General features: G+C 39.2%; 1 protein-coding gene across 1 annotated transcript; it reads right to left on the bottom strand.

Moving 5' to 3' along the window:
* Positions 1-117: 117 nt before the first annotated feature.
* Positions 118-21,997, bottom strand: c2cd3 (C2 domain containing 3 centriole elongation regulator). Its single transcript, XM_084717981.1, is given in 33 exon segments — positions 118-371; positions 3,228-3,336; positions 4,930-5,710; positions 6,716-6,900; positions 7,008-7,157; positions 7,628-7,758; positions 7,870-8,075; positions 8,164-8,228; positions 8,326-8,464; positions 9,401-9,742; positions 9,824-10,432; positions 10,518-10,598; positions 11,128-11,396; positions 11,547-11,682; positions 11,770-11,942; positions 13,266-13,449; positions 13,543-13,726; positions 13,871-14,114; positions 15,379-15,530; positions 15,640-16,095; positions 16,194-16,325; positions 17,061-17,179; positions 17,827-17,942; positions 18,030-18,233; positions 18,406-18,506; positions 18,602-18,749; positions 18,847-18,999; positions 19,091-19,226; positions 19,324-19,481; positions 19,947-20,125; positions 20,268-20,425; positions 20,505-20,774; positions 21,793-21,997. Coding segments are annotated over 33 exon segments (6,648 nt in total). The 5' UTR covers positions 21,845-21,997; the 3' UTR covers positions 118-245.
* Positions 21,998-23,777: the final 1,780 nt, after the last annotated feature.

Genomic DNA, 23,777 nt, shown 5'->3' on the forward strand with positions numbered 1-23,777 from the left:
AGAAACACAGGTTCCAACAGTCAGGACACAAATCTTAACTGAGCCTGAGGCCTGTTCCACGAAACAGGTTCTGGCATTTGCAAATCAAAGAAATACAACAGAGACATCCAGTGTTGAAAAACAGTTCATATTTATTTATAAAAATACAAAATTATACACTTAATTTACATGATCTTTTCATGGTCTGACACCTCTGAGCAGTGCAAATGTGATCATACATGTTCATCAAACAAAACCACCACGTACTATTGATTATGATCAAAGTGAGCTGCAAATATTTTTGCTATTCTTTCAGTCTCTTTCTTCATGGACGTTGGCGACATGTCGCGACGCTGTCGAGGACCTCTGCTACGGACTGCAGAGCTTTGATCCTGGAAAGACCAAAATAAAAATGCATCTTCAATAAAATTATGAGCCTAAGAATACCATTTTGGGTTATTCGAAATAAACAGGACTTGAAAATGAAAAAGATTTCATAAAAGTGTACTAAAATAACAAACTTAACAGGAGTGACTGAAAACAAGTGTTTGTGTTTGAGTTGTGCAGTCATGCGAGTCACTGCTCACACACGGCCTTTCTTTGGTTGATGTTTATGTAAATGAGACAACTGTTAAACAGGTTTGTCGCATGTCCAGCTGCAGTATGCAGAGTACAATCTGGAGATCAGCGACAAGAGACAGGCTTCAACCGGTTCTTTAAAAAGACCTTCCTGCAACACAGACGCATCACCTCCCACCTCGAACTCCAGCGTCTGTTTCTTATCTCCACACCCTCCTGAAACTGGATCCAGTAACACTGGTGTGACTCAGAAATATTTTTCCATCTTTGCAGCTGACTGGGAGTCACCCAGCTCTTAAGGATTACTCCGGGAAATAGGTGCGCACATATTAATGTGCTTCCTCAATCAACAATTAATACATTTTATTCATGTTGCCATAAAGTGTCTTTCTCTGTGCTGACATGGTTCCTTCAAATTTCACAGATGTGACAATTTGGCTAAAACATATTGAATTAATTTTTGTAATCATAGCAACTACAAACCAGGCCCAAAAGCTCATGAACTTAGAATTTTAAGGACAATCAAAGCGAACAGGCTGCACCCGAGCTCACTTTGGAGGTAATTAACATAAATACTGTAACATAAATACTTATGTTAATAAAACAACTGTTGTTGTTAAAGAAATAAGATTTTTTTAAAAATGGTTTTGCCTTTGTCATTATGTTTTTTTGTTGAATTAATTGCCAAAAAACACATCATGCTTTTATAATTAAATATAATTTAACATAACAAAGGTGCAAGAAATGAAGGGTTCTGAAAACTTTCTGAAACCACTGTGCATTATATGAACAACATCTGTGCTCAGTTGGCACTGTTGTACAGAATTAAAGACATGTAGTATTACTCAGAGTAAAATCTGCGTCTAACTCAAATAATACGTCACAGGTTTCACACCTGTAGTTCAGTTCATTAAGCCGGTTAAACCAAAGTAAAGAATGACTCATGGTTGTATTTTAATTCTGACCTGATTTGTGTTCACACCGACTTTTTACAAATGAACCAAGAGCACTTTAACGCTTATGATGTGTATATTTATATTCTTTGTTGTCATAAAGAGCTCACAGAGACATATTGGTGTGATCAGACAGTATTATTAGACCACGTTTCAAATAATGACTAACAGGTAGAGCAGGATGAACTGACATGTCTTGTACAGTAATGCTTCAGGACGTATCAGTTCAACAGTTTTAACTTGGTAATCAGGAAAATACCAGCACTGACATGTATATGTCTAACTAAATGATTTATACACTGCCTGGCCAAAAAAAAGTCACACACTTTAATATTTTGTTGGACCACCTTTAGCTTTCATTACGGCACACATTCGCCATGGCATCATTTTGATAAGGTTATGCAAAGTCACAAGATTTATTTCTGTTCAGAGTTGCACTCATTTTCTGCCATGAGGATGGGAGAATCGGATCGCTGTGTCTTCTCCAGCACATGCCAAAGATTCTCAATGGGCTTAAGGTCTGGACTCTGTGGTCGCCAATCCATACGTGAAAATGATGTCTCACGCTCCCTGAATCACTCTTTCACACTTTGAGCCTGATGAATCCTGGCATTGTCATCTTGGAATATGTCCGTGCCATCAAGGAAGAAAAAAATCCATTGATGGAAAAACCTGTTCATTCAGTACATTCAGGTAGTGAGCTGACCTCATAACGTTGCTGAACATCGACCTGAGCAACTGAAGCGACCCCAGATCATAACACTGCCCCCACAGTACAGTAGGCACTAGGCATGATGGGAGCATCACTTCATCCGCCGCTGCTTTGCAATTTTATTTCTGTGTTGACAAAATTATATCACATATAATATAGTTTTCCTTAAATCATGTTAAATTATGAAAATGTAAGAGACTGTATTGTGTTCTTTTATTTAAGACTCATGATGAGATATTTCAACAATAAAACCAGCTGTTACAGTCTAAGTGAGGCTTTGCATCTATTTTTTCACAAGTTTTGGTTGTCTCAGATGTCTGCGGTCTGGCTGTTTACGAGGGGCAGAGGGAAGTGTTTTGTTCTTGCAATAAAACAGTGACCTCAGACCTTTGGTTACATCACAGCCGTGTCCTTAAATAGGGTGCAGTGGATGTGACAGATGGGATACTGATTATTCTTTTGATCTTAAGGCTGTTTAAACTACTTTGTGTCCACAGACTCAAGAAAGGTGTTGCTGTATTTACACTGTGTAACACATGCCTAGATGACATGTTGGCATTGCAGTGTAAACAATGGATAGAGCAATAAACAATAGGCGCATTCATCATCATCCTATAGTGTGTGCAGCATGAATTTGAAATATTTGTCAGATTACATAATAGTGGGTGGTCCACACCATGTTTATTATACACAAATGGGAGTTAAATTACACTGTTCTTAAGTTGGTACACAGTGTCACTACTCTTCACTGGCCTTTGCCCAGCAAGGATCATGTGAACTATTAATAACACCCTGCTTTTCTGTGGCAGTTTGGTCCCAATGTCATTTATTTGTCAAAAAAAATGTTTAAATATGAGGACAAGTTATACACTCTTCCAGCAGGACCGCATGTAATTAAAAAATCTAAAACTAGGAGGTTAAAATTAATACAAAGACATTCAGATACTCAGTAAGTAAGTACACGAGTGTGAACGCCAGAAGCAGAGATGGTGACAAATACTCACCGGGTCACTGGTCGACTGGGAGAAAGAAGGAGCCAATCGTATGGCTCTCATAGACGCCTCCAGATGGTGAGAGGGCAAGAAGAAATTGGGTACCTCCACAGGCACAGACCTTTATGTATGAAAGTTAAAAATAGATAAATACAATTTAATCGTATTCTACAGGCCAGTTAAGATCAAAGATTCATGAGATGATGCTGCTAAATGACAGAGGACATTTTAAAACTCATCTAAGACGGTGTTTCTGATTTTCATCATGTGGATGCATTTTGCTTCTCTTGAAGTCCTTTTATTGTCCTCACATTCAATCATGAAGCATCTTAAATTTAACTCACTTTGTCTCTGAACACATGGTTACACTAACCTGGCAAAAGCATCTACATTTCATTACTTTTTTGAGATCATGTTTAAAAGGATACATAGAAATGAAAGTATCAAAGCTAAAAAAAAAAAAAGGTTTAAGTGCTCATTCAAGACCTCAGTTCAGTTCAGTCTTTATAGGCATCATTTTTTTTGATTATCTTTTTTTAATAGTAGTATTGTATCAATTTTAGACTTCAGATTTTGTGACAGCTCTGCACTGTACAGTTTCAAACTACATCATGTGAGGAACAGGTAACAGAGTGGCTGCTTGCATCTGATCATGTGATTTTAACGGCACATCAAAGACACAGACATGCCGAAAGTGAGTGTTTCAACAGGGAAGACTGGGGACATGCAAATCCATCCAATCATCCCTTCTTATGTTACGCTACTGCACGCAGCCAAAAGCAACACAGTTGAAGTTCTTAAGTATATTTTGCTTCTAAATTTTGCAATTGTATTACACGTTGCAAAAAATAGACTTTAAGAGTTTTTTTTTATTTTACTGACATCCTATCTGCTTTATATGAGATCATAATGCAGTACATCTGCCTTATATGGGATTATCTCTTATATTTTCATCTTATTTGTTTATATACTGTATACTATATCTCCTGTACTTAAATTTCATATGCTTTTATGAGCTCATTTCTTTTATCCACAGTTTACTTATTTGTACATAAATGTATTTATTTAATTTTGCACTTTTACTTTCAACTTTTGACGTACAGGCTCAGTGTTGACATGTTATGCCATAGGGGAGCTACATGAGTTTGATTTTTAATTTTGTTTTGTAAATCATTTAATCCAGAGACCACTCTGAGCTTGAAAATTGCTATATGCATAAAATTGTCATTATTATTATTACTATTATTGTTATTATAATACTGCAATTAAACAAATATATCACTAGCATATACACACAGATGCTATTTTTTTAGGTTCACCCAGCTAAACCTAATAAAGCCTGCAATAAATTTAACCTTCATAAAGTAGTTCAGTTTTTGTTGAAACTGTTTTAGAGGTGTTGATTCAACTGTGTGATCATTTTGGAGGCTGTTTGCGGTGAACCGCGCTGCATTATACAGAGAAGTGTTTCTGTTATTTAGCCAATTCTTGTTGATATTATTGGGGTGTAGAAAATGTTGGAAATACTTGTCAGCATCACAGCAACACAAACTGTATGTTAAATGACCTCATTTGGCGTCATGAACCCAAGATCAGGACACAGGAATAAATTGTGAATTCATGAATCTGTCATGAATCTTTGATCTGAAGTGGCCTTCATAATCAAATGATAACAGCAAAAACTAATCTGACAGCCACAAAGACATCAACAAACACAGATCAAGGATACAGTTCATTATTAATGGAGCATGAAGCATCATGGGTATCTGTGGCGCGCAGTGTGGTGGGTGATGAGTGTTTGTCACTTAACCTCTCGTTGGGGCTGCTGGCTTCTTTTTCTCGTCTCTCATCTGCAGCTCGTGGTGTCCTCTCATCGTCTCCGTCTGTGTCTGAATCTGATCCATTAAAACTGTCACTTTCCTCCCCTTTGACACATTTGTGTTTCTCACTGCAGGCATGAGTTTTCAAGTTTAACATCTGCTGCTCCTCTTCCTCATCTTGGCTCAGATCTGCCTCCTCTGGTGCCTCCAGACTCTCCAGAGAAACCAGGTCAGGGTCTGACAGCATGCTGGTCCATGGACTGGTTTTGTCTGTTAAAGAGGTCACCTCGTTCAGAGGCCTCGGCTTCACCACAACCTCCTCATAATCTTCATCTTCCTCTTCATCATCATCAGCTTCTTTGTCCCGTCTGCAACCTGCCTCATCCTCATCTTCGTCTGTTCCTTCTTTGTTTTCATTCTCAGAGTCAGTTACTTTGCAGTTTTGTCTGTTTTCTTCTTCAGGCTCAGACTCTGTGTGGTGTTCAGAGATCTTTTGCAGTTGCGAGAGCCGAGGAGACTCTTCTTCTTCTTCTTCTTCCTGGGAGGAAACTGAAGCTCTGCGTGGACTGGAGACGCTCTCAGGGATAGTCTGAGGGTTGTTGTCTCCAACAGGGGAGGTGGTTGACCTGCTCTGTGGATTTGAGAGAATAGTTTCTAGGTGGTGTCCTCGTAGACCTGCAAGAAGACGACAGTGAGGATTTTAATAATGCTGCTCCTGAGAAGATCAGGCTTGCTTTTAATTATATTATATCAGAGTGTCATTTATAATCATGTGGTTATACAAGCTACTTTTTCCTGTTTGGAGGCTGGATTGCCCCAACAAGGATCAATTTTTAAACCTGATTAAATTGTGGCTTAACTTTAAATTATGTTGCACCAAAACTATCTTAAAATTAAGAGATTGAATTTAAACCTCTCTTTAGTTTTTACTCCAAATTAGATTAAATTTTCTGTTGCACTATCCAAGTTTATTTGTTCCCCACTGTGCTATTGTCTGCATTTTAACCTTCTATAATTTGGCCATATTTCTACATGAATTTGGCTAAATTTTTGTCAAAAGAGGAGAAATTAGAGCTTCGCTGCCAAGCCATCATGAGTAGGCTTAACAGGCTAAATAACGACTAAACAATGTAACATTTTGTTAAGGACTAGAACTACCACATTATCTTGGAAATTCTACCAGGCATGCTTTTCCAACACTTTATAGACAAAACAATAAATTGATTCAGCAAGAAATCAATCTGCACAATAATCGAACATGTAAATAACTGTTATATAATAACTTGATATAAATAGCATGGGCACTTTCAGAACAACAGCAATGCAGTGTTGACATTTCAGCATCAGCAGGTCTCTTTTCAGAGGGCTGAAGAAGAAGCAGACAGCGATGCCACCATTTATGGATAACGTGTGAAAGCTACAAAGCAGACTGTGTCTGCTATGAACTCTGAGTTGATCGCCAAGGCTGGGTAAACTAGAACAAAGTTTACTTGCCAAGAACAGTCTGTAAATGGTAAAATGACTTTTGGACATTGTAAAAAGAAATGTACCATCCATCACCGTGCTAAATACTGAATTTATGTATTTAATAAATACTATTGATGGAAAATGCTGCATTTCCCACTTGTTGGCAGATCATTTTCTGACCCATTAAGTAGTTCCTCTGGACAATATGCTCACCACTGATGATGTGGTTGACTTCTCCAACTAACTGGTTGGACATGAGAAGAAGCTGTGATGTGTCTGTGTCCCTCTGCTCTTCATGTGTCACATGACAGTCCTGCTCACTCATGGACGGGAATGTGGGAGTTGAAAGCTTACGGCTGAAGTATCTCTGGATGTTGTCAAGCTCACTAAGCTTTTTCCTGTGAAAAAAAAAAGTGTTACTCATCTTCATCATGAGTGTTACTAAAAAAAAAAAACAAAGCAAAGCAGTCATGTTAGATTGATTATTTGAGGACTGATTTGATACCTGAGTGCTGAGAACAGGAATGAGCTGGAGGGATCAATGTCACCAGCACTGCTGCTACAGACAGAGTTAGCTGCTATTTGCTCATGCAGACTCTGGTGGTAAAAACGCACTTTGTCCATGTGCTCAAAATGGCGGTCACTCTCACTGGACCTGAACAAATGTGAGGATGATGAATAAACACAATGCTGTTTTGTAGGGATGCATTTTAAAGAATGTCAGTTGTCTTTCTCCTTGCCTGGTATCAGTATGCTATGTACTAGGCTTGTCTATGTTGAAAAATAAAACAAATTTTAAAGATGGTTGAAAGATGTTGCTGTGGGACCTGTAGAAGAGACATATAGCCACATATAACATATATGTAGCTTTTCTAGGTGTCTAACCATCTTCAATTTTTTTCAACATGGACAAGCCTAGAAAACTGTACAAAGTTGTTTTCTGTTGACATCATATGAACACGGCGGATGAAAGTAAATAATGTGTGGATAACTTTTGATGAATTCACTTCATTCAGAAAGTTGACAGAGATTCCGACAGGTACCAAGCTTGGTCAACTGTTACTGGAGCACAGGGCGCTGAGCAACAAGGGGCAGGACGTAAGAAGGTTAAACTGTTCTACAAACCTTTCAGAGAACAGTCTTTCTGTGTGGTCAGGTGATGAGATCTTCTGCTCACTGAATCGACTGATGTGAGAGGGAAAGCTGCTGTATGTGGCTGTGGTTTGGTAGCTGAGAGGGAGTGTCTGGAATGAAGTCTGTTAAGAGAACACATTCACTGTTATTAATCTGTAAAAATTTGAGAATTATTATCAAAATAATTAGAAACAGCAAGCTTTCTGTCTGTATGTATGAATGCTTTCTCTCACGGGTGTGCTTTTGGCAGCTTCTTGATGCACAGCTTTCCTCTGTCCTCTGAGCTCTTGGACCCCTTTCAGTGGAGTGATGGATACTTTGAGTTGACCATGACACTGACCACTGAAGTCTGTGATGTTGTACCAACCACACACTGACAGGAACCCACAGAGTAACGGGGACAGGTCTACAGAGGCAAATCCAATCACCCTCTCCATGTCTATGGAAGTAAAACAACAGATAAGTGAACAAATATATCAAACAGATTTAAGCCAATATACATCATAAAATTTAAAAGCTTCCTGTACCTCCTTTGTGCCAGACTTTGAACACGAGGGATTGTTGTGGATCAGTGAGAAGCTGGTTTGAAAGCCTGTGAATGCAAAACAAATCAAAGCCTGATGTTTGAGGATATATGTAGCACAAGTCCCCTCTCAATCACTGAAGTTAATATCTGTGACAAAATCGACCTGCACTCGTGCTGATGGTCCCACACAGGACAGACAGTGTTGACTACGACAGCTGTGGACACTGGCTCAGTGGAGTCGGCAGTGACGTATGAAACACAACAGCATGGTGATGCTTCACTGCGCTCAGCTAGAGGACAACCTGCCAGAGACACAGAAGAAGAAAAAGAAGACAGAAGACAAACATTATTAATTCCAGGGTTCAATAAAACTAGACATCACTGAGGCCAATATCGAGGTAGAATTCCCAGTTTCTACGCTAAAAGTCATTCAGACCCTTGTATTATTATTGTGGTTGTCTGTTTTATAGATGACATGTTTTTTAAATAAATAGGTCAATGCCATCATGTCTCATTTAGCCTGCACAGACAGTCTGTTGTCGTGTTGTCATAATGAATCTAGTCAATTTCCACATGAAGATTGGACAGATGATTACCCCAGTTTTTACAACTCATCTGTTGTCAATTAATTACCCGGCAATGTTTCCTGCACATTATTTGGCCAATATCGTTCCTCATATTTATATTCTTAAGAGATAATGTGTGAGGGACCATGTTGTGAATCACCAGATCAAACTGATGGCTGAAATTACATTATTGAGACCTGCTCTAAACAGAAGCACTGGATAAAGTGTTGAACTTAGGTACAAAGTAAACCCACAGTGTTTGCAGGTTTGCCAATACTACAGTGAAGACCAAGCCTGTGAAACCTAAAAGTCTGTAACATGGTGACAGAGGTATTCAGCTCTTGTTGATTTCACCAAATCTTAAATGTACAAATGTCCTATTTACAGAGCCAGGGCTGTGTACATCAGGGTTGTTTTTTTTTCAGTAAACATATAAAACAGGGAACTAGAGGACCATGATATTCCTTGAATTTCATAAAAGGTGCACAAGATTACAGTAGCACACCAGACCTTTAAGGTCATTCATTAGTAAATGTGAATTTAAGACATTAAAAGTCCTGTAAACATCCTTTTTTCACTCTGATTTTATCTTACACACGTCTAAGCACACTCACATTATCATAAATGGACTGTACGTTAAAAAAAAGGTGTAGAAAAAAGATTTCAGCTCACCTTTCAGATTAAGGTGCATTGCTTGGTCAACTGCAACAGTCACAGGGAAAGATTCATCCAGACTCATTTCTGTGTGCTGCACAGATGTGATATCTGGAGTCATTCTGGAGGATTTAGTCTTGTGTTTGTTTTGTGAGTTTCTGGGTGTAGAAGGCAAAGAAGGAGCTCTGTCCACTGCTTCCACCTCCTCTGGTAAGAGCTCCTCCTGGCTGTCCGAGTCCACGTGATAGTCAGCCTCAGCAGAGTCCTCCACAGGGATGAAACCTGCTGTCAGAGTGATGTGGACTCTGAGAGCAGCTCCTTGTAGATCTGCTGCTGAGCGTCTGAACAGCGGATACACTCCTGGAAAACCACATAACTGATTACACCCAGAAACAGCCACTAATAATCAATTAAAAGACAACGCAATTAGTCATTTCTTACCACTGAGAGTGAGTTTCTGCTTGGATGTTTTTGCAAGAGTGGACAGATCAACAAATGCTGAACCCACCAGCCGGTCTGTGTCTCGGGGCCTTTGGGTTTTGTCTTTTTTAAAGGCAACCCACACCTGAACCTCCAGCCTCTCTTCTCTAAGATACCACATCAGGGGCTGAGAGTGCCTCAGTTCCACCGTTCTACTTCCCTGGAAGGTCACCGTGGCCTGGCCCTCCTCCCCACCCTCCTCAACAGACGGGTGTTTCACCTGAGAGCAAAAGGCCTCCTGGTCGTAGAACTTGTACCTGAAGTAGCAGTAGGTGGAGCGAAGCAGCTCACTGTGGCCGGGCAGAAGGAGGCAGTGGACAGGTAACCATGCTCTCGGCATCGAGATAGTCAAAGAAAGGTTTCTCACTCTCTCTCCCCAGGCGTCTTCATCATCCTCCACTTCATTCTGAGCTATGTCCCAGCCCACACCCTGAGCAGCTTTAATGACTCTTTCTCTGTCTGAGTGGTGGGCGAAGTTCACAGAGACCTCAAGTCCTCCGACCAGGACATGCTGGTGCCGAGAGGAACCTGCTTCCTGAGGTAGATACACTCCAAACCAGCCAGAAACACCTTTATGTTTGGAAAAAGAAAGACAGTGACAGTGTGTTCATCAGAAAATATATCTGAGTCAGCAGCTTCTGATAGTGCAGCATACCTGTTCTTTTATGGATAAGATCCACCAGGGGTATTTTCACTGTGCCCAACATCACATCTTTAGGCTTCTGAGTGAGCGCTGCTGCAACAAATAGCACAAAACAAATAAATAATTTATAGACAGACATTATGGATCAACATTAAAACTGAACACAAGCAAAAATACTGTGATAAACACCAGCCTTATGTACTACTTGGAGCAGCTCTGGTAACAATGACAAACTAACAATGTGGACTCATTTAATTTAAATGTATCCTGAGCAAACAGACAACTTTTCTACTTTCTCCTCAGCGTTTCCAAGTGGTATTACTGATTGGTCTGCTGTCGTAAAGACAAAACCTGTTCTAAACAAAGGCCCACTTTCAGTTTCTTCAGAGCATATCTCTTTGGGAAAATGATATACAACACTTTTGAACTAAAGCATGAAAAATTGAAAAATGCAACCCATCCTAAGCCAGGACAGGTTAGATTACATTAAGTAGGAACACTTCCTGTTAAAAAATATAAAATAAAAATAATATGAGAAAAGAAATAACATACATTATAATGAATAAACTTGTGACATTTTTATGTAATTCTGGTAAATAAACCAAAATAAAGTTTGCTAAACCTTTGCGACTGTCTCTGTTCCAGACAGTGAAGACAGCAGATGCCTCCTCCAGCTGCTCAGCCAGGCTGCAGGTTTCTCCACTGCTCCTCTGAACTAGCAGGTCACAGTTCATCTCCATGTGGTGGTCAAACTCGGGGCAGAAGGTCCTGGCAGCTATGCGGGTGCATCTCCTCTCACTCTCAGGCAGGAAGGAGAGCTGGATCGTGACGTATGTGTTCACTCCAACACCAGAAAAGTAGCTGAACCTTTGATCTTGTTCAGATACAACCCTGAAACAGAGAGGCAGAGGTAAAGAAAGTTATGGGCTTGATAACAGTGCTAATAGGAGTTTTCATTATTGAGAAAAATACCTACATACTGTATGTGGTAAATTCTTTCTACTCATGAATGAAATGAGGACACATAAAGTGGTGATGTACCTTGCTGCAGCCTGCAGACCTGCTGCTCTGTGCACTTGAACCACAAGTGTCACGAGACGGGAGGCAGCTCCCCGACCAGTCTGACCTTCAGGTCTCACTGGTCGGTGTTTGTACCGAACGCACACATCCAGCAGGCCTGAGAAACACAACAGATCAGTCAACATAAGATACTAAAGGATGTCAGTGCAGGATTATACTGCTATTATTTTGTATGTGTGTGTACCTGAGGGCTGAGGCTGATGTCCTGTGGGACTGTCTGTCCGGGGAATTAGGGGCAGGGAGAACATTTGAGCCTCATTAGGATGCTGCCTCTGCATAGTGACCATGGCACACAGTTTGGACAACGGCAGCATTCCTTTGGCCACAAGCTGGTCTCGAACGTTTGGATAATAATATCTGCAGAGACATAAAAACCCTTTTTATGAAACCAGTAAAGTCTGAACTAACACATTGTAAGCTGTGGAACCTCCACCAAAAATAAAATTCACATCAATCAGTTACATCACAGATGTCTTGTGTATAATCAGGCATTGCTGTACATTCATACACAGAGAAACTGTGTTTACATTCTTTAATTTACAAGATAGCAGTGATTGCTGACAAGAGAACGTAGTTCTTTTTCTTAAATCTCCTCCATGTTGTATTTACACACCGTGTCCCCATAAGTCCTGCAGTTCTGACAGTTGTATTTTTGAGGAGGTGCATGTTTGCTACAATGGGTCTGCCTACATTACTACAGATCCTCTCCATGTGAGAAACGATGTAGGTCAAGTGAATGTGGAAGTGAATAACTGTTATTTTAAAAAAATGTTTTCACTTTAATTTACCACTGTTGTAGAAATTAAGTGATTCTTAAATTCCCTTGTTGTAAAATCATATGGCCTATACACAGAATAAAAAAAGGTTTTAGTATTTTGTCAACTAAAATGTGCATCATAGCCAACATCCTTGCACCTTTTCCTCTAAATTATGCTGATGGCTAGTCTTGTTAAGATACAGATTGCAAATCTAAAAAACAAGAAAAGTCTCTGAGACAAAGAGAATTACTGGGGCTCCAGACAGATTTCTTCTTTCTTTTTTAAGCCAAAAACGACTCATATGAGAGTAAATGTTGCAGACCCCTGACCAGCTGTTCTAAACTACACTGTAGATTAAGAATTCGTAACGCAACTTTTTGATTGTTATGGTTTTAGGATCTAATTATTACAAATGCTGCTGTGAAAGAACAAGAAAGTAATGATAAAATTAAGAAAAAGAAACCCATTTTAAACAACTTTCACAGCCATTTGAGCATATATTACTGTGTTTACAAGGTGCACTTGAATGTTCCATGAAGTCTCTGTCAACACCTATTCTTGTGTATAACTGACACCATAATGAAGTAGAGTCTCAGCATTGTGTTTCACTTCATTACTTTATGACATATTTCATTACTTCCTTTCATTTCACTGTTTTGGTGCAAAATTTACCTGCTTGGTGGGTGTTAACTTTGCACCCTGCCACTTCATCAACTTGTCAGCACTGCTGATTGGCCTTTAAAGAGACCACAGATCAAACTATTTAAACTATTTAAGTAACTATTTAAGAAAGAATGTCAGCCAATGACAATGGTTGGCTGATTGATTGGAGCCATAACGCAATGTAATTTTAGCTACTATTTTAGCTTATGAATATTTGTCATGTTCACTTTTCTTCCAGTTGGACAGGACAAGCACAAACCTGCACCACACTTCAAACTGGACCCCTCCTCCACTGCTCAGGCCTTGAGTTGAAAGTGAGCTGAGCAGCAGCCTCTGGACAGGAACTCCTTCAGGAGCCAGAAGCACATGAGTCTCAGTGTGGCCAAACACCGGGTCAGGGACACAGAGTGTTGTGGTGGTACGAAACGGTTTCAAGTTCACACCTGTTGGAGAGGAGATGGATGAGACAGAGGTCAGAGTTAAGAAAACTTGAGGAAATTCTTCAGTTAAAGGTTTTAAACAATAAACAGCCTTACTGCTCTCTATGAGGTTTTGGTCCACTTTTGCAGCAGCGTCGGGCCCCTGACAGGGGAAACTATACTGGATGTAGCAGTCAGCCTCACCCCACACTGTGGACTGCAGAGGTGTCAGCCCATTCACCTTCTCCACTCGGATCACAAACAGATGCTCTCTCATAGTTTCCATCTGTGCTGCAATCACCTGAGGAAGAAACACAACAGTGGAAGGAGGTCAAAGGGACTTTGAAGAGATGTTGTCAGCACAGTCAGAGTGCATCAACAAAAATATTCAGGTAAAATTCCAGAGGAATGTTTCTAAAAACAGTCTTGGAAAATGATGCCTGACCTTTGTTTGTGACTGTGGCTGGTGATCGAGCAGATGAACTGGTCTCACGAGATGAGATAAAGTGTCGCATTCTTCGTCCCTTGTGCGCTGTAGGGAAACTATCTGCTCCGATCCACCCATAGCCAAAACAACCCTGAGGTTTCCTTTACAACTACCAGAGAACACATCAATGACTGGCATGTAGCAATCCACCCCTAAAACAGGATACTGTGCCTGGAGGAGGAGGTGGGCAATCTTTGGATCCCTGGAGGAGAGGAAAAATAACAGAGGAAGAGGAAAGTTGCGCAATTTTTTTAGTCCACATGTAAAGGGTCTGTGTGGTGTAAATTGTGGTGTAAAAGTCCTAGAGTTTCAATTTGAGAAGTGACGAAGTTTATGGGATAAAGGTTCATGTGAGATAAAAGAACTTCACAACATAAGCTATTTGGAGGTGTACAATAGCACCCTCAAGAGGGCAGGTTACATAAAAGAGGATGAAAATGCACTGATAACTTTGCTGTCACTGTACAGTGGAATGTCATTTGGAGCAAGCATATAGGTACCTATCTAAGAATCAAAACTAAACTAAATATAGACACTATAAGATGCAAGTGTAAGACACAAAATATAAAATATAAAATAAATGACAGCGAGTAAGTGGAGCCAGTAGTGCAGTAATTGGAAATAATGTACAGAACAGATTATAGTTAAGAGAGGAGCAGTGAAATAAATAATTGACAGTGCCAGTAAAAACGGTAGCACATGATCAAAATATTAAGTGTTTAAATGTTTGTACATGTAAATGATCCCCATAAAGTTTCACAGCCTTTTTGCTGTTCAGAACTCTTGTGTATATATCTGTTTGTCACTGAAACTTGCAGTAATTATCATTATCGAGTAATCTGCAATTATTTTTCCTATTCCTTCATTAACGATTTGGTCTACCAACTGTCAGAGAAAGGGGAAAATTCCTGGTACAATATCCCAGGAGCTGCAGCTGTCATATTCAAATACCTTGATTTGTTCAAAAAACAGTCAAAACCCAAGATATTAAACTGAATACCCCAGTGCATTCAATTTAATATCATAGAAGAATGTGATGTGATAGCTGTACAGTATTGTACTGTATTTATGTTTTCAAACTATTTTTCATGTGTACAGCATTTCTATTTTTTATTTTTCAGAATATTCACAACAACTTTTACCCTGCTCATAGTGTCGACTGCTAAGAACTCTCTATACTAAGTGATAATCTCATTATTTTACTATGCTCACTGTTTATTGTTCCACTGCATGATCTATTTATTCTGCTATACTGTTCTCTATGTTTACATACAGGTGTGCACACCACACTTTAAATGCCAGCAGTCAGCAGTATTAGTTCTGTCTTTGTCTGTAATTGAACTTTAATTATTTAAATATTTTTTTATTCAAATACACAGGAAAGTCACGGGATCCGACCTCTCAAATGTAAATATCTGTTGGTTCCACATACAGAAACTGTATGTTGTGCAGTTGCCTGAACTTGCCTGAATGACATGTAGAACTGGTGAAGAGGTAATTTAACAAGGCCAAGGAGTCGATCCTGCCCTGAACTTCCTGCTTTCTGCCACGCCTCGATCACCATTACATTATTCTTCATCCGTTCCAGCAGCTTAGTTGTTAAGGCCACAGGAGTCACCTGAGACAAAGGATGGAGGAAAAGTCAAGTGGGTTCGTAGAATTCTGTCTCCTTGTAGTCAGATTTAAAATGTTAGATACGGTTAGAAGACTTGTTCTCCTCGACTAACCTGAACAAAGTTGAAAGAAGGATTAGCCTGACCCCAGCTGACGACAGATCTTGCCATTTCATCACACCAAAAGAGTTTACAGTTCAAGTACACGTTTGGGGCCTGCAGAGGCCCACAGTTGAAGTTCTTTCCATCTGGCACCATGAGTAAAGTATGCAGCAGGACCTCAGGGTCCTCCTCCACCTGCTGCTGTGACTTATGAGGAGACATGTTGAATCTGGGATGGGGAGAGGGGTCTTTTGAAGTTTTCTGGGGACTCCAAGCATTTAGTCTGGAACCTTCAAAAGAGCCAGCAGGTAAGTCCTCTCTGCCAGCATCAACATGTTGAAATCTGGAGCTGGTGTCTCTCTGAGGACTGGGTGCAGTTTGTGCAGGTGATGTGTCTCTACGAGCCTGCTTCATTTTACTTTTTTCAGAGGAGAAATCTTTGTTGTCTACGGCAAGTTCTAGTGATACCTGAAAAAAAACCCAACAACATTACTTCTATGACTATCACTGCAACAAATTTTCAGGCTTGCAAACATTAATTCCTGGTTAAAATAGCTCTATATTACTTTGAGAGGTCCGATCTCCTGAGTGTCACTGATTCCTTCCAGCCTCTGTACAGGTAAGACGACAGACTGATTCAGCTGCTGGCTCTGCAGCAGACAGCGCAGAGGGTGAACAGCCTTACCAATGGGAACAGGCTGCATCAAGAGAAGCCAATATCAATTTTATTTGAACATTATAATTTATTAATACCAGAACGGCTTACAACAACTAAACATAGGCTGACCAAAATGTAAACCTTAAGATACACCTTTGTCAAAGAATATAGTAGAAAACCAAGAGTCAAGAATCAATATGACTGATTTTACTGACTTATATGAGTGATCTGTTGTTGATCAGTTGGTTGTTATTGAGGTATTAAGGAGGTGTTGATGCTTTGGTGCTTTTTCAGTGCTGCCTGTTTTGAACAATACAATGTGATGTTGTGTCAAGAATATCAAAGTTAAAAAATAAAAAAAAGAAAGGAATGATCTGGGTGCTCATTTGGGGGGTTAGTTCAGTCTGTGTTGTCTTGTAGTTTTCATTGACTATTTCTGTGTCTGTACCGTCTGCAGGTTGTTAATGGATGGAAAGAAGAAAGACATTGTCCAACTTTGTGTGCACAGGACTTTTACACCAGTGTTTTAAAGAGGTCTGAAATTCTGACTCCAGTAGTTAAGTAACTGTAATGGACAGACAATCTGTACCGTACTGTTTATTATTTAGTTTTTAGGGGCAGGCAAAATAAGATATTTCTTCTCCCTGCTCTCTTTCATTAATGTGCTTGTTTTGAACAACTGTGTGCAAATGGAGTTATGTTTTAATTGTGAAATTGTACATTACATGTGTAAACAAAGAAAAAAAAATTTAATGTTTGGTCCAAACCTACTTACTTTCTTTTGGTCGCTTTTTCGTGAGTAAATCTTGAAAATCAGATCAATTCCCCACCATTTTTTTACTGTTGCTGTATCGAGGTGGACAGGAAACACAGAGTGCTGCTCGAACTTCACCACTAAAAAAGAACACAACAAAGCGCACAGTATGTCAGATACAGTTACAAGTCAAAGACTTCCAGAAACAAGGCATGTATAGTTAAAAAAAACAAACTTATAAAAAAAACTATAAAGTAAAAGCAGGTGTCAAAAAAACACAACTGAAATATGAATAAAAAATAGACTTTACAAAAAGACAAACTAATTAAAATGATTGTATAATGATTGATAATGCTTGTGTACCAACTAAAATAAATTAAAATAAAAATATATAGCAAATGTTTTACGTTTAGTCTTCGTCATTGTGGTCAAATTTGTCAAAATAAAAAGCATGAGAATATGTCTATGTGACTGTCTGTGAAACAAATGGCTTCACAGAATGTTGTGTTTGTATCATAATAACTATTCTGAACTTGTTGAACTATTCTGAAAATCTTGCTCCTGACAAACACCCCCCATCATAATAACAAACTAAGCTAAAACTAAACACTTTTAAACAATAAAAACTAAACTCAAACAAGCCAACCCAATAAACACTGGAAACTAAGTGAACAAAAAACAAAAATGAAATAAAATACATTAATAACTAATGATAACACAAAACAATCTGCTCAGAAAAAGTGTGTTTTATTCATGTAGTTTCATAAAAGCAGATATTTCACCATACCTCCTCCTGCAACTTTACTGGCAACAGCTCTGGTCACCTCCCCATCTCCAGCCTTACTACGATCATGACGACTGGACGCGGGAGCCACCGGGAACACATACTCGATAAAATACGTGCTAATGAAAAAGAGAGGAGCTATCACAGCCTTTGGTAACTCACAATGATAAAGCGATTTTAAAACAGATGTGTAATATGTTACCTACCACTTCTTGTTGGTTAACGGTCGAGGAGGTTTCCCTTTACTCAAGGTCTTTCTCAGTGTGGTGGTTGTACTGCCTGCAGGTACAGTCAGGGAGTCGACGCTCACTCTCGCCAGCCGGATCAAACTCAGCAAAGTCAACTGCTCTGCATTCAGGCCAGGAAGAACATCAGCAGCATCCGCAGCCCGCTGAGCCTCTGAATATGAACTGAACGCCATCAAAGTGTTGTGAATGACTGTCTTAAAGTGTGCAACGTGTAGCCCATATATCACATGTAATTAGTTTATTAATTGGCCAATTTCCTACACTGTTTATTACTGGCTTATCTACAGGAGCTTTTTGCTGTTTACTGTCTTAAGGAGTGTGTACAGGCCCTTACCCTCCACTAATCTTGGGTCCAGACTGTGCCAGCTGTTTTTTACTTGAGGCCACCGTTCCTTGACCCTCCGCCTCAGCATCATCTGGTCTGATATCTGACATCTGAAAAACAAGAAATAATAGCTTCAAATAACCTTATGCAAGAAAATCAATGAACTGACACTGATAAAACACAATTTTGCTGATCATCTACTTACAGGTGTTTTGTAGAACAAATTTTCCAGTAAGCTCTGATCGTATTGAGGATCATTGAGCTCACTGTCTCCACACACACTGCCGTGACCAGACAGAGACTCAGGGAGGGAGTCGTCTCCATCCCAGACCGGCAGAGAAGATGTGTTTAAGCTTAAAAAAAGAAAAGAAAAAAAAGAGTAAAAATCTCAAAAACTGCTTACATTTCCCTGTCAACTTTGTAACTACACAATTTTGTACACACAGCTACCTGCCAAGCAGCAGATCCACAGCTCTGTTATCCATGTCAGCAGGACAGTCTAAGGCACAGTCTGAGACCACAGCAACCTCATCACAATGTTTTAGAGTTGAATCATCATGAAGAATATTTTGAAGGAACATCCCAGAGGGAGAAGGGACAGGCCTGGAGACACACAGGAATAAAGTATTACAGACATGTATGTGCATTATAAGGTGATAAAAAAAACATTATTACAAAGTCTTGAAACACTAACTTGGATGGTGGCAGGATGTTATCCCTTGGGAGGGGCAAAGGGGCATCTTTGAGGGCTGCCGGGGCCGAATCCATGTCACAATTCAAAGTTGATACCACCATTGCATTTCTCAGCTTATTTCCACGCTCTAGAATAACTGTGATAGGAGAAGATTTTTGGCATTTGATACGAAATAGTTCAAATTTGTGCATTTGCTTCATGTACATCTGATCTGCGGTCATGCTGCAACCAACCTGAGAGGATGTCATTGGTTGTTTGACCAGAAGGCTCCTGATTTGAAGGATTTAGAGCTGTCTGACTGTTCAGAGATCTGTCTGTTGTTGGCATCTGATTCTCCAGTGACTCTTCTTTGCCTTTCTGGGCATTTTGGAAATATAAGTGGTCTTTCCCTCTGAAAGTATTACAGCAACATATACAATAAGACTATTGTGATCAGAGTTAAACTTACAACCTGTGAGCTAGGGCTGTACATTAATTGAATATCAATCACAATTTTGGCTGCCCACAATTAATGAACAAGATTGACAGTGATACTGAAACTTAAAATATATGGTTCAATCTTAGAAATGTTTTGGTACAATTTTATTTAGGAGATGCACTGTAAATACGGACTGGTCTTATTTTGATGTACAGATTAACAATTTAGATGAATGTATGACAATAAAGCAGGGAAATCAGTGTTCTGTTTATTTAAATGTAAAAGTGTAATAAAAATAATTTGTCCCTAAAATCATTGAATAATTGTGATAAATAATTGTGGTCTTAATATTGATCAAAATACTTGATGTTAGCATTTTTGTCATAATCATGTAGCCCTAACACAGGTACTTGATTAGGAACAGTAACAACTCCAAACCTCGGTGTGTTTCCACTGCTGCTGCCAGCAGATTCTTTGCCACTGCCAGCTGACACTGGTCTGAGCTGTGAGGGCACAGTCAGAGTGGTGGCTTGTGGTACCTCAACACTGATATCTGTGGCGGGACCTGAGCTGCTGCTGTCATAAGCTTCAGTCAGAGCCTCCAAACTAAGGGAAACCTGATGAGGTAAAAGAAAAATGAATTGCAATGAATTCCTGTGAATGTTCATGTTATTTTACTATTGTATTTTAGGAAGTTTAATAAAATTATGCTGTCCATCTAACTATCTATGTCACTTTCAATGGGTTGATTCCACTCACCTGTAACTCTCCCAGCTTCTCAGATGTCGGAGATACAAGCGTGTAAAATCCACTGATGGGGTGTGACAGACAGAGTCGAGAAATGCCTGCAACATGAGCCCGTGCAATTGGCAAATGATCTGGTTTTGTCAGAACATCCAGCACCAGAGAGCCCATATCTGTTGATCAATGGCAGGTTAGGGACTGATTTTAAATATTAAAGCACAAACTCAAACATATCAGAGCCTTCTTTGTTACCCGTAAGATATGAGGTGAACTGCTTCGGCCCACAGCGGATGGGGAAGCGAGCTGTGGTCTTGATGGTCTTCTGAGACAGTTGTGATCCATCTCTTGGAAAGAAGTGTGTCCCATTGGATGACTCTCCCCACCAGCGTAACCTGATGAATGTTGCAGACGGCGGCTTGTGAACTGTCCATAATACCCGACTTATTGTCACACGCAGGAAGCATCTTAGCTGACCCTCCACCAGAGGAGGGAGGCTGGTAGAGGGGGACACGTCGCTGGGGACTGCAAAGAGACATTTTTGATTGCAACAAAGTCAAGACATAAACAATACAAACACTGTAAATACTAACATCCAAGGTCACCATAGGATGCGACAAGTAAGAGAAGCATTTGCTGCAGCTGCAGTTTGCTTGGTGTTATTTTGTGTAACAGTCATATACTGTACTGTTCACTAGAAGTGTGTAATTTTTCAATATCATCAACTTTTTGCCCAACTATGTTAATGTCATGATATGATCCTAACATGTTAATAAATGTAAAAATAAATGAGTTCAAGTGTAGTTAAATTAATGAATGAAAAGTTATAAAGAGTTGAAACACAGAGTTCACTGGCTTGAAGATCAACTAGATTCTTTTGCATGTGATTTTACACACATTTGCCACTCTGAGACATACTCATGTCTGAAATAATCTCATCAATGTTGTGATAATGACTTCAGCTATAACGTCCAGTTCACAGCTGCAGATGTGCAATACTTGATTCCATACAGTGGCTTAAACAGGTATGATAATATTAACAATAATGCATTAACCCAGGAGTTTTAAAACTCTCTTTTGTTAATACATCACTTTACTTTTTGAAAAACAACCAAAACAATAAGGGCCATTCTGCATAATGAGTACGTTTACTTTAGGCACTTTAAGTATATTACAATAATATCATAATACTATTTTCGTATTTTCACTTCAGCAAAGTTGTGAAAGCAGGACTTTCAAGTATAAACAGAGTATTTCTGCATTGTGGTGTTGCTGCTTTTACTTTTGTTAAACATGTGACGAACATTACTTGTTCTTTGACGTACAAGTTAATCAACAAACGCTTACTGAGGCACATTAACAATATTTACAACACATTCAACAACAACACAGACCGCAAGAAAGCGAAAACATATCAACTTAACATAACATTAGCTAGCTAGTATGCTAACATACGAGGCTAATGTGAGATTGACAGCTGACGCTAACAACTACTTAACGTTAGCTGTGGTGCTAACAGGAAGCTAAGCTAACAACACTTTACCTTTCTTTTTGCTGCTTCCAGCTTTGACGGGCCTCTGTTTTCTGCTCTTCATCTCTCAGCTCAGTAAACACAGATGATAAATGACAGCCTGACCACAGGAGGGGCTGAGCCGTTAGCAGGCATGATGTTTATCACACTACAGCTAACTAATAAATCCGTTTAACAGAGCTGCGCATACACAACATCCACACACACACCCACACACACATATACAAACGGTAGCGCGCAAAACTGTTTCCGAGCAACGAAGTCCGAATGTCCCGCCTCCGCTGCCGCTGCTCGTCACCGAAGCATTCTGGGAAATTGAGTTTATTTTGTTGCGGTATAAGTAGCTAGTTAAAATTAGTACAGTAGTACGTCAGTACAGTTTTACTTGTCTTATATTTGAATATTTTAATTTCATGCTACATTCTTTGTTCCTGTACTGTAATTTATTGGATAACTTTAGTTACTTTGAGATGAATAAATCTAAACAAAATATAAACATCAAATAAAGTTTATTATGGATAAAAAATAAGACAGTATTCCTTCCTTGGTGAAAGTCACAAGCTACTATAACATTTGAGCACGTCTTTCTCCTGACCACAGTCTGACATTCAGGTAAGATTATCTCATATCCAAATGATCAAATTAGTCTAAAAATCATTTCATCTAATCACTCTAATAAATAATTCTTACCTTTTACCTTAATCTTATAGATATCACTTTTTAATAATAATATAATGGTCAATATTACACAGATGGTTTCTAAAGATTGCTTACATATACAGTTCTGAGTTATAAATGCCAGTTTTACAGTGAAACAAAAAAAAAACAGTGCATTAAAAAAATGTATAACAGTGAAAAGATATTTCCGCAATAAGAGCCTTCTCTCACATCACCAGCAGAGGGCGGCACTGATCCTTTCATGACTGTTACAGAGCTACTCACTAACAGTAGTGTGCAGTGAGTTTCTTTATTCAATGTACCTGATATTAAAAGAAGCTTGCTGTATATCTGCTTTACTTTTTTTTTTTTTTTTTTTTTGCTGTTACTAGGTAGCTTCTGGCAGTTAGCATTCTATTTAAGTCTGTCTTTCCACTAGTTATGCAAAGTCAGCAACTCTGTAACAACTAAAAACTTCTTCTCAAAAGTTCCCCAAGTGTTAAAACTTCTGTTTCTTAAGGTGCAGACTTATTGTACTGTACTTAACAATACTGAGGTAGACCTATGGTCTTGTCATGTATGCTTTAGGTAAGGAATATTTACTATGCTCTTACATAGCAACAGTCCATCTACAGCCATGTTTGTTGTGGTGATCATAGTAACAGTGAGGGTTGCTGAGGGGTGTATAGGAAGAGTAGAGGAAAAGTTGCTTCAAGTTGTGAAAAAGCAAAGATTACTTTAAATTTTTTTGATCTTCTAATTTTACTATAGGCCTATGAAAAAGCATCTTAACTTTAAATACATTAACTTTTGCTGCCTCAAGTCAAACTGAAAAATAAAATATATGACTAGTAGCTATGATATATGTCTCTAAATTGCCAAAGTAGTTGCAAAACATTTGTCTGCAATACCGTGTCCATTTTTCTGCAGCTGAAATGTAGCTGTGTGCTTTTAATGGTATGGATCTCATTTGAAAACTTGGAACGAAACAGATTAGAAAAGCAGGGCTTTCCTATCCATCGACTCCAAGGAAAAATAATCAAGTCCTGCTGTTTGGTGTGCACCCAAGAATGTGCAATATGCATCCAGTATACGTCCCGTTTTTATGTTTTCTGTGTGTCAGTGTGTGCTTGGAGAGCATGTCTGTTTGTGTATACTGTGGACAGCTGGAAGGAAAACGTATATCATCACTGGTGGAGAGCAGAGGTACTATTCCTCTGTCATGCCCTTATATTTTATCAGCAGTATGTTCCAAAAAGGTGACATATAGAGACTCCTGCTCATCCAGTGAATTTAATATAGTGTGAGTCCCACCTCACTCTGTTTTAAGATGGGTTATG

This window comes from Lutjanus erythropterus, chromosome 4, assembly GCF_056507025.1.
Source record: "Lutjanus erythropterus isolate fLutEry1 chromosome 4, fLutEry1.hap2, whole genome shotgun sequence".
In the NCBI taxonomy this organism is placed as follows: domain Eukaryota; kingdom Metazoa; phylum Chordata; class Actinopteri; order Lutjaniformes; family Lutjanidae; genus Lutjanus; species Lutjanus erythropterus.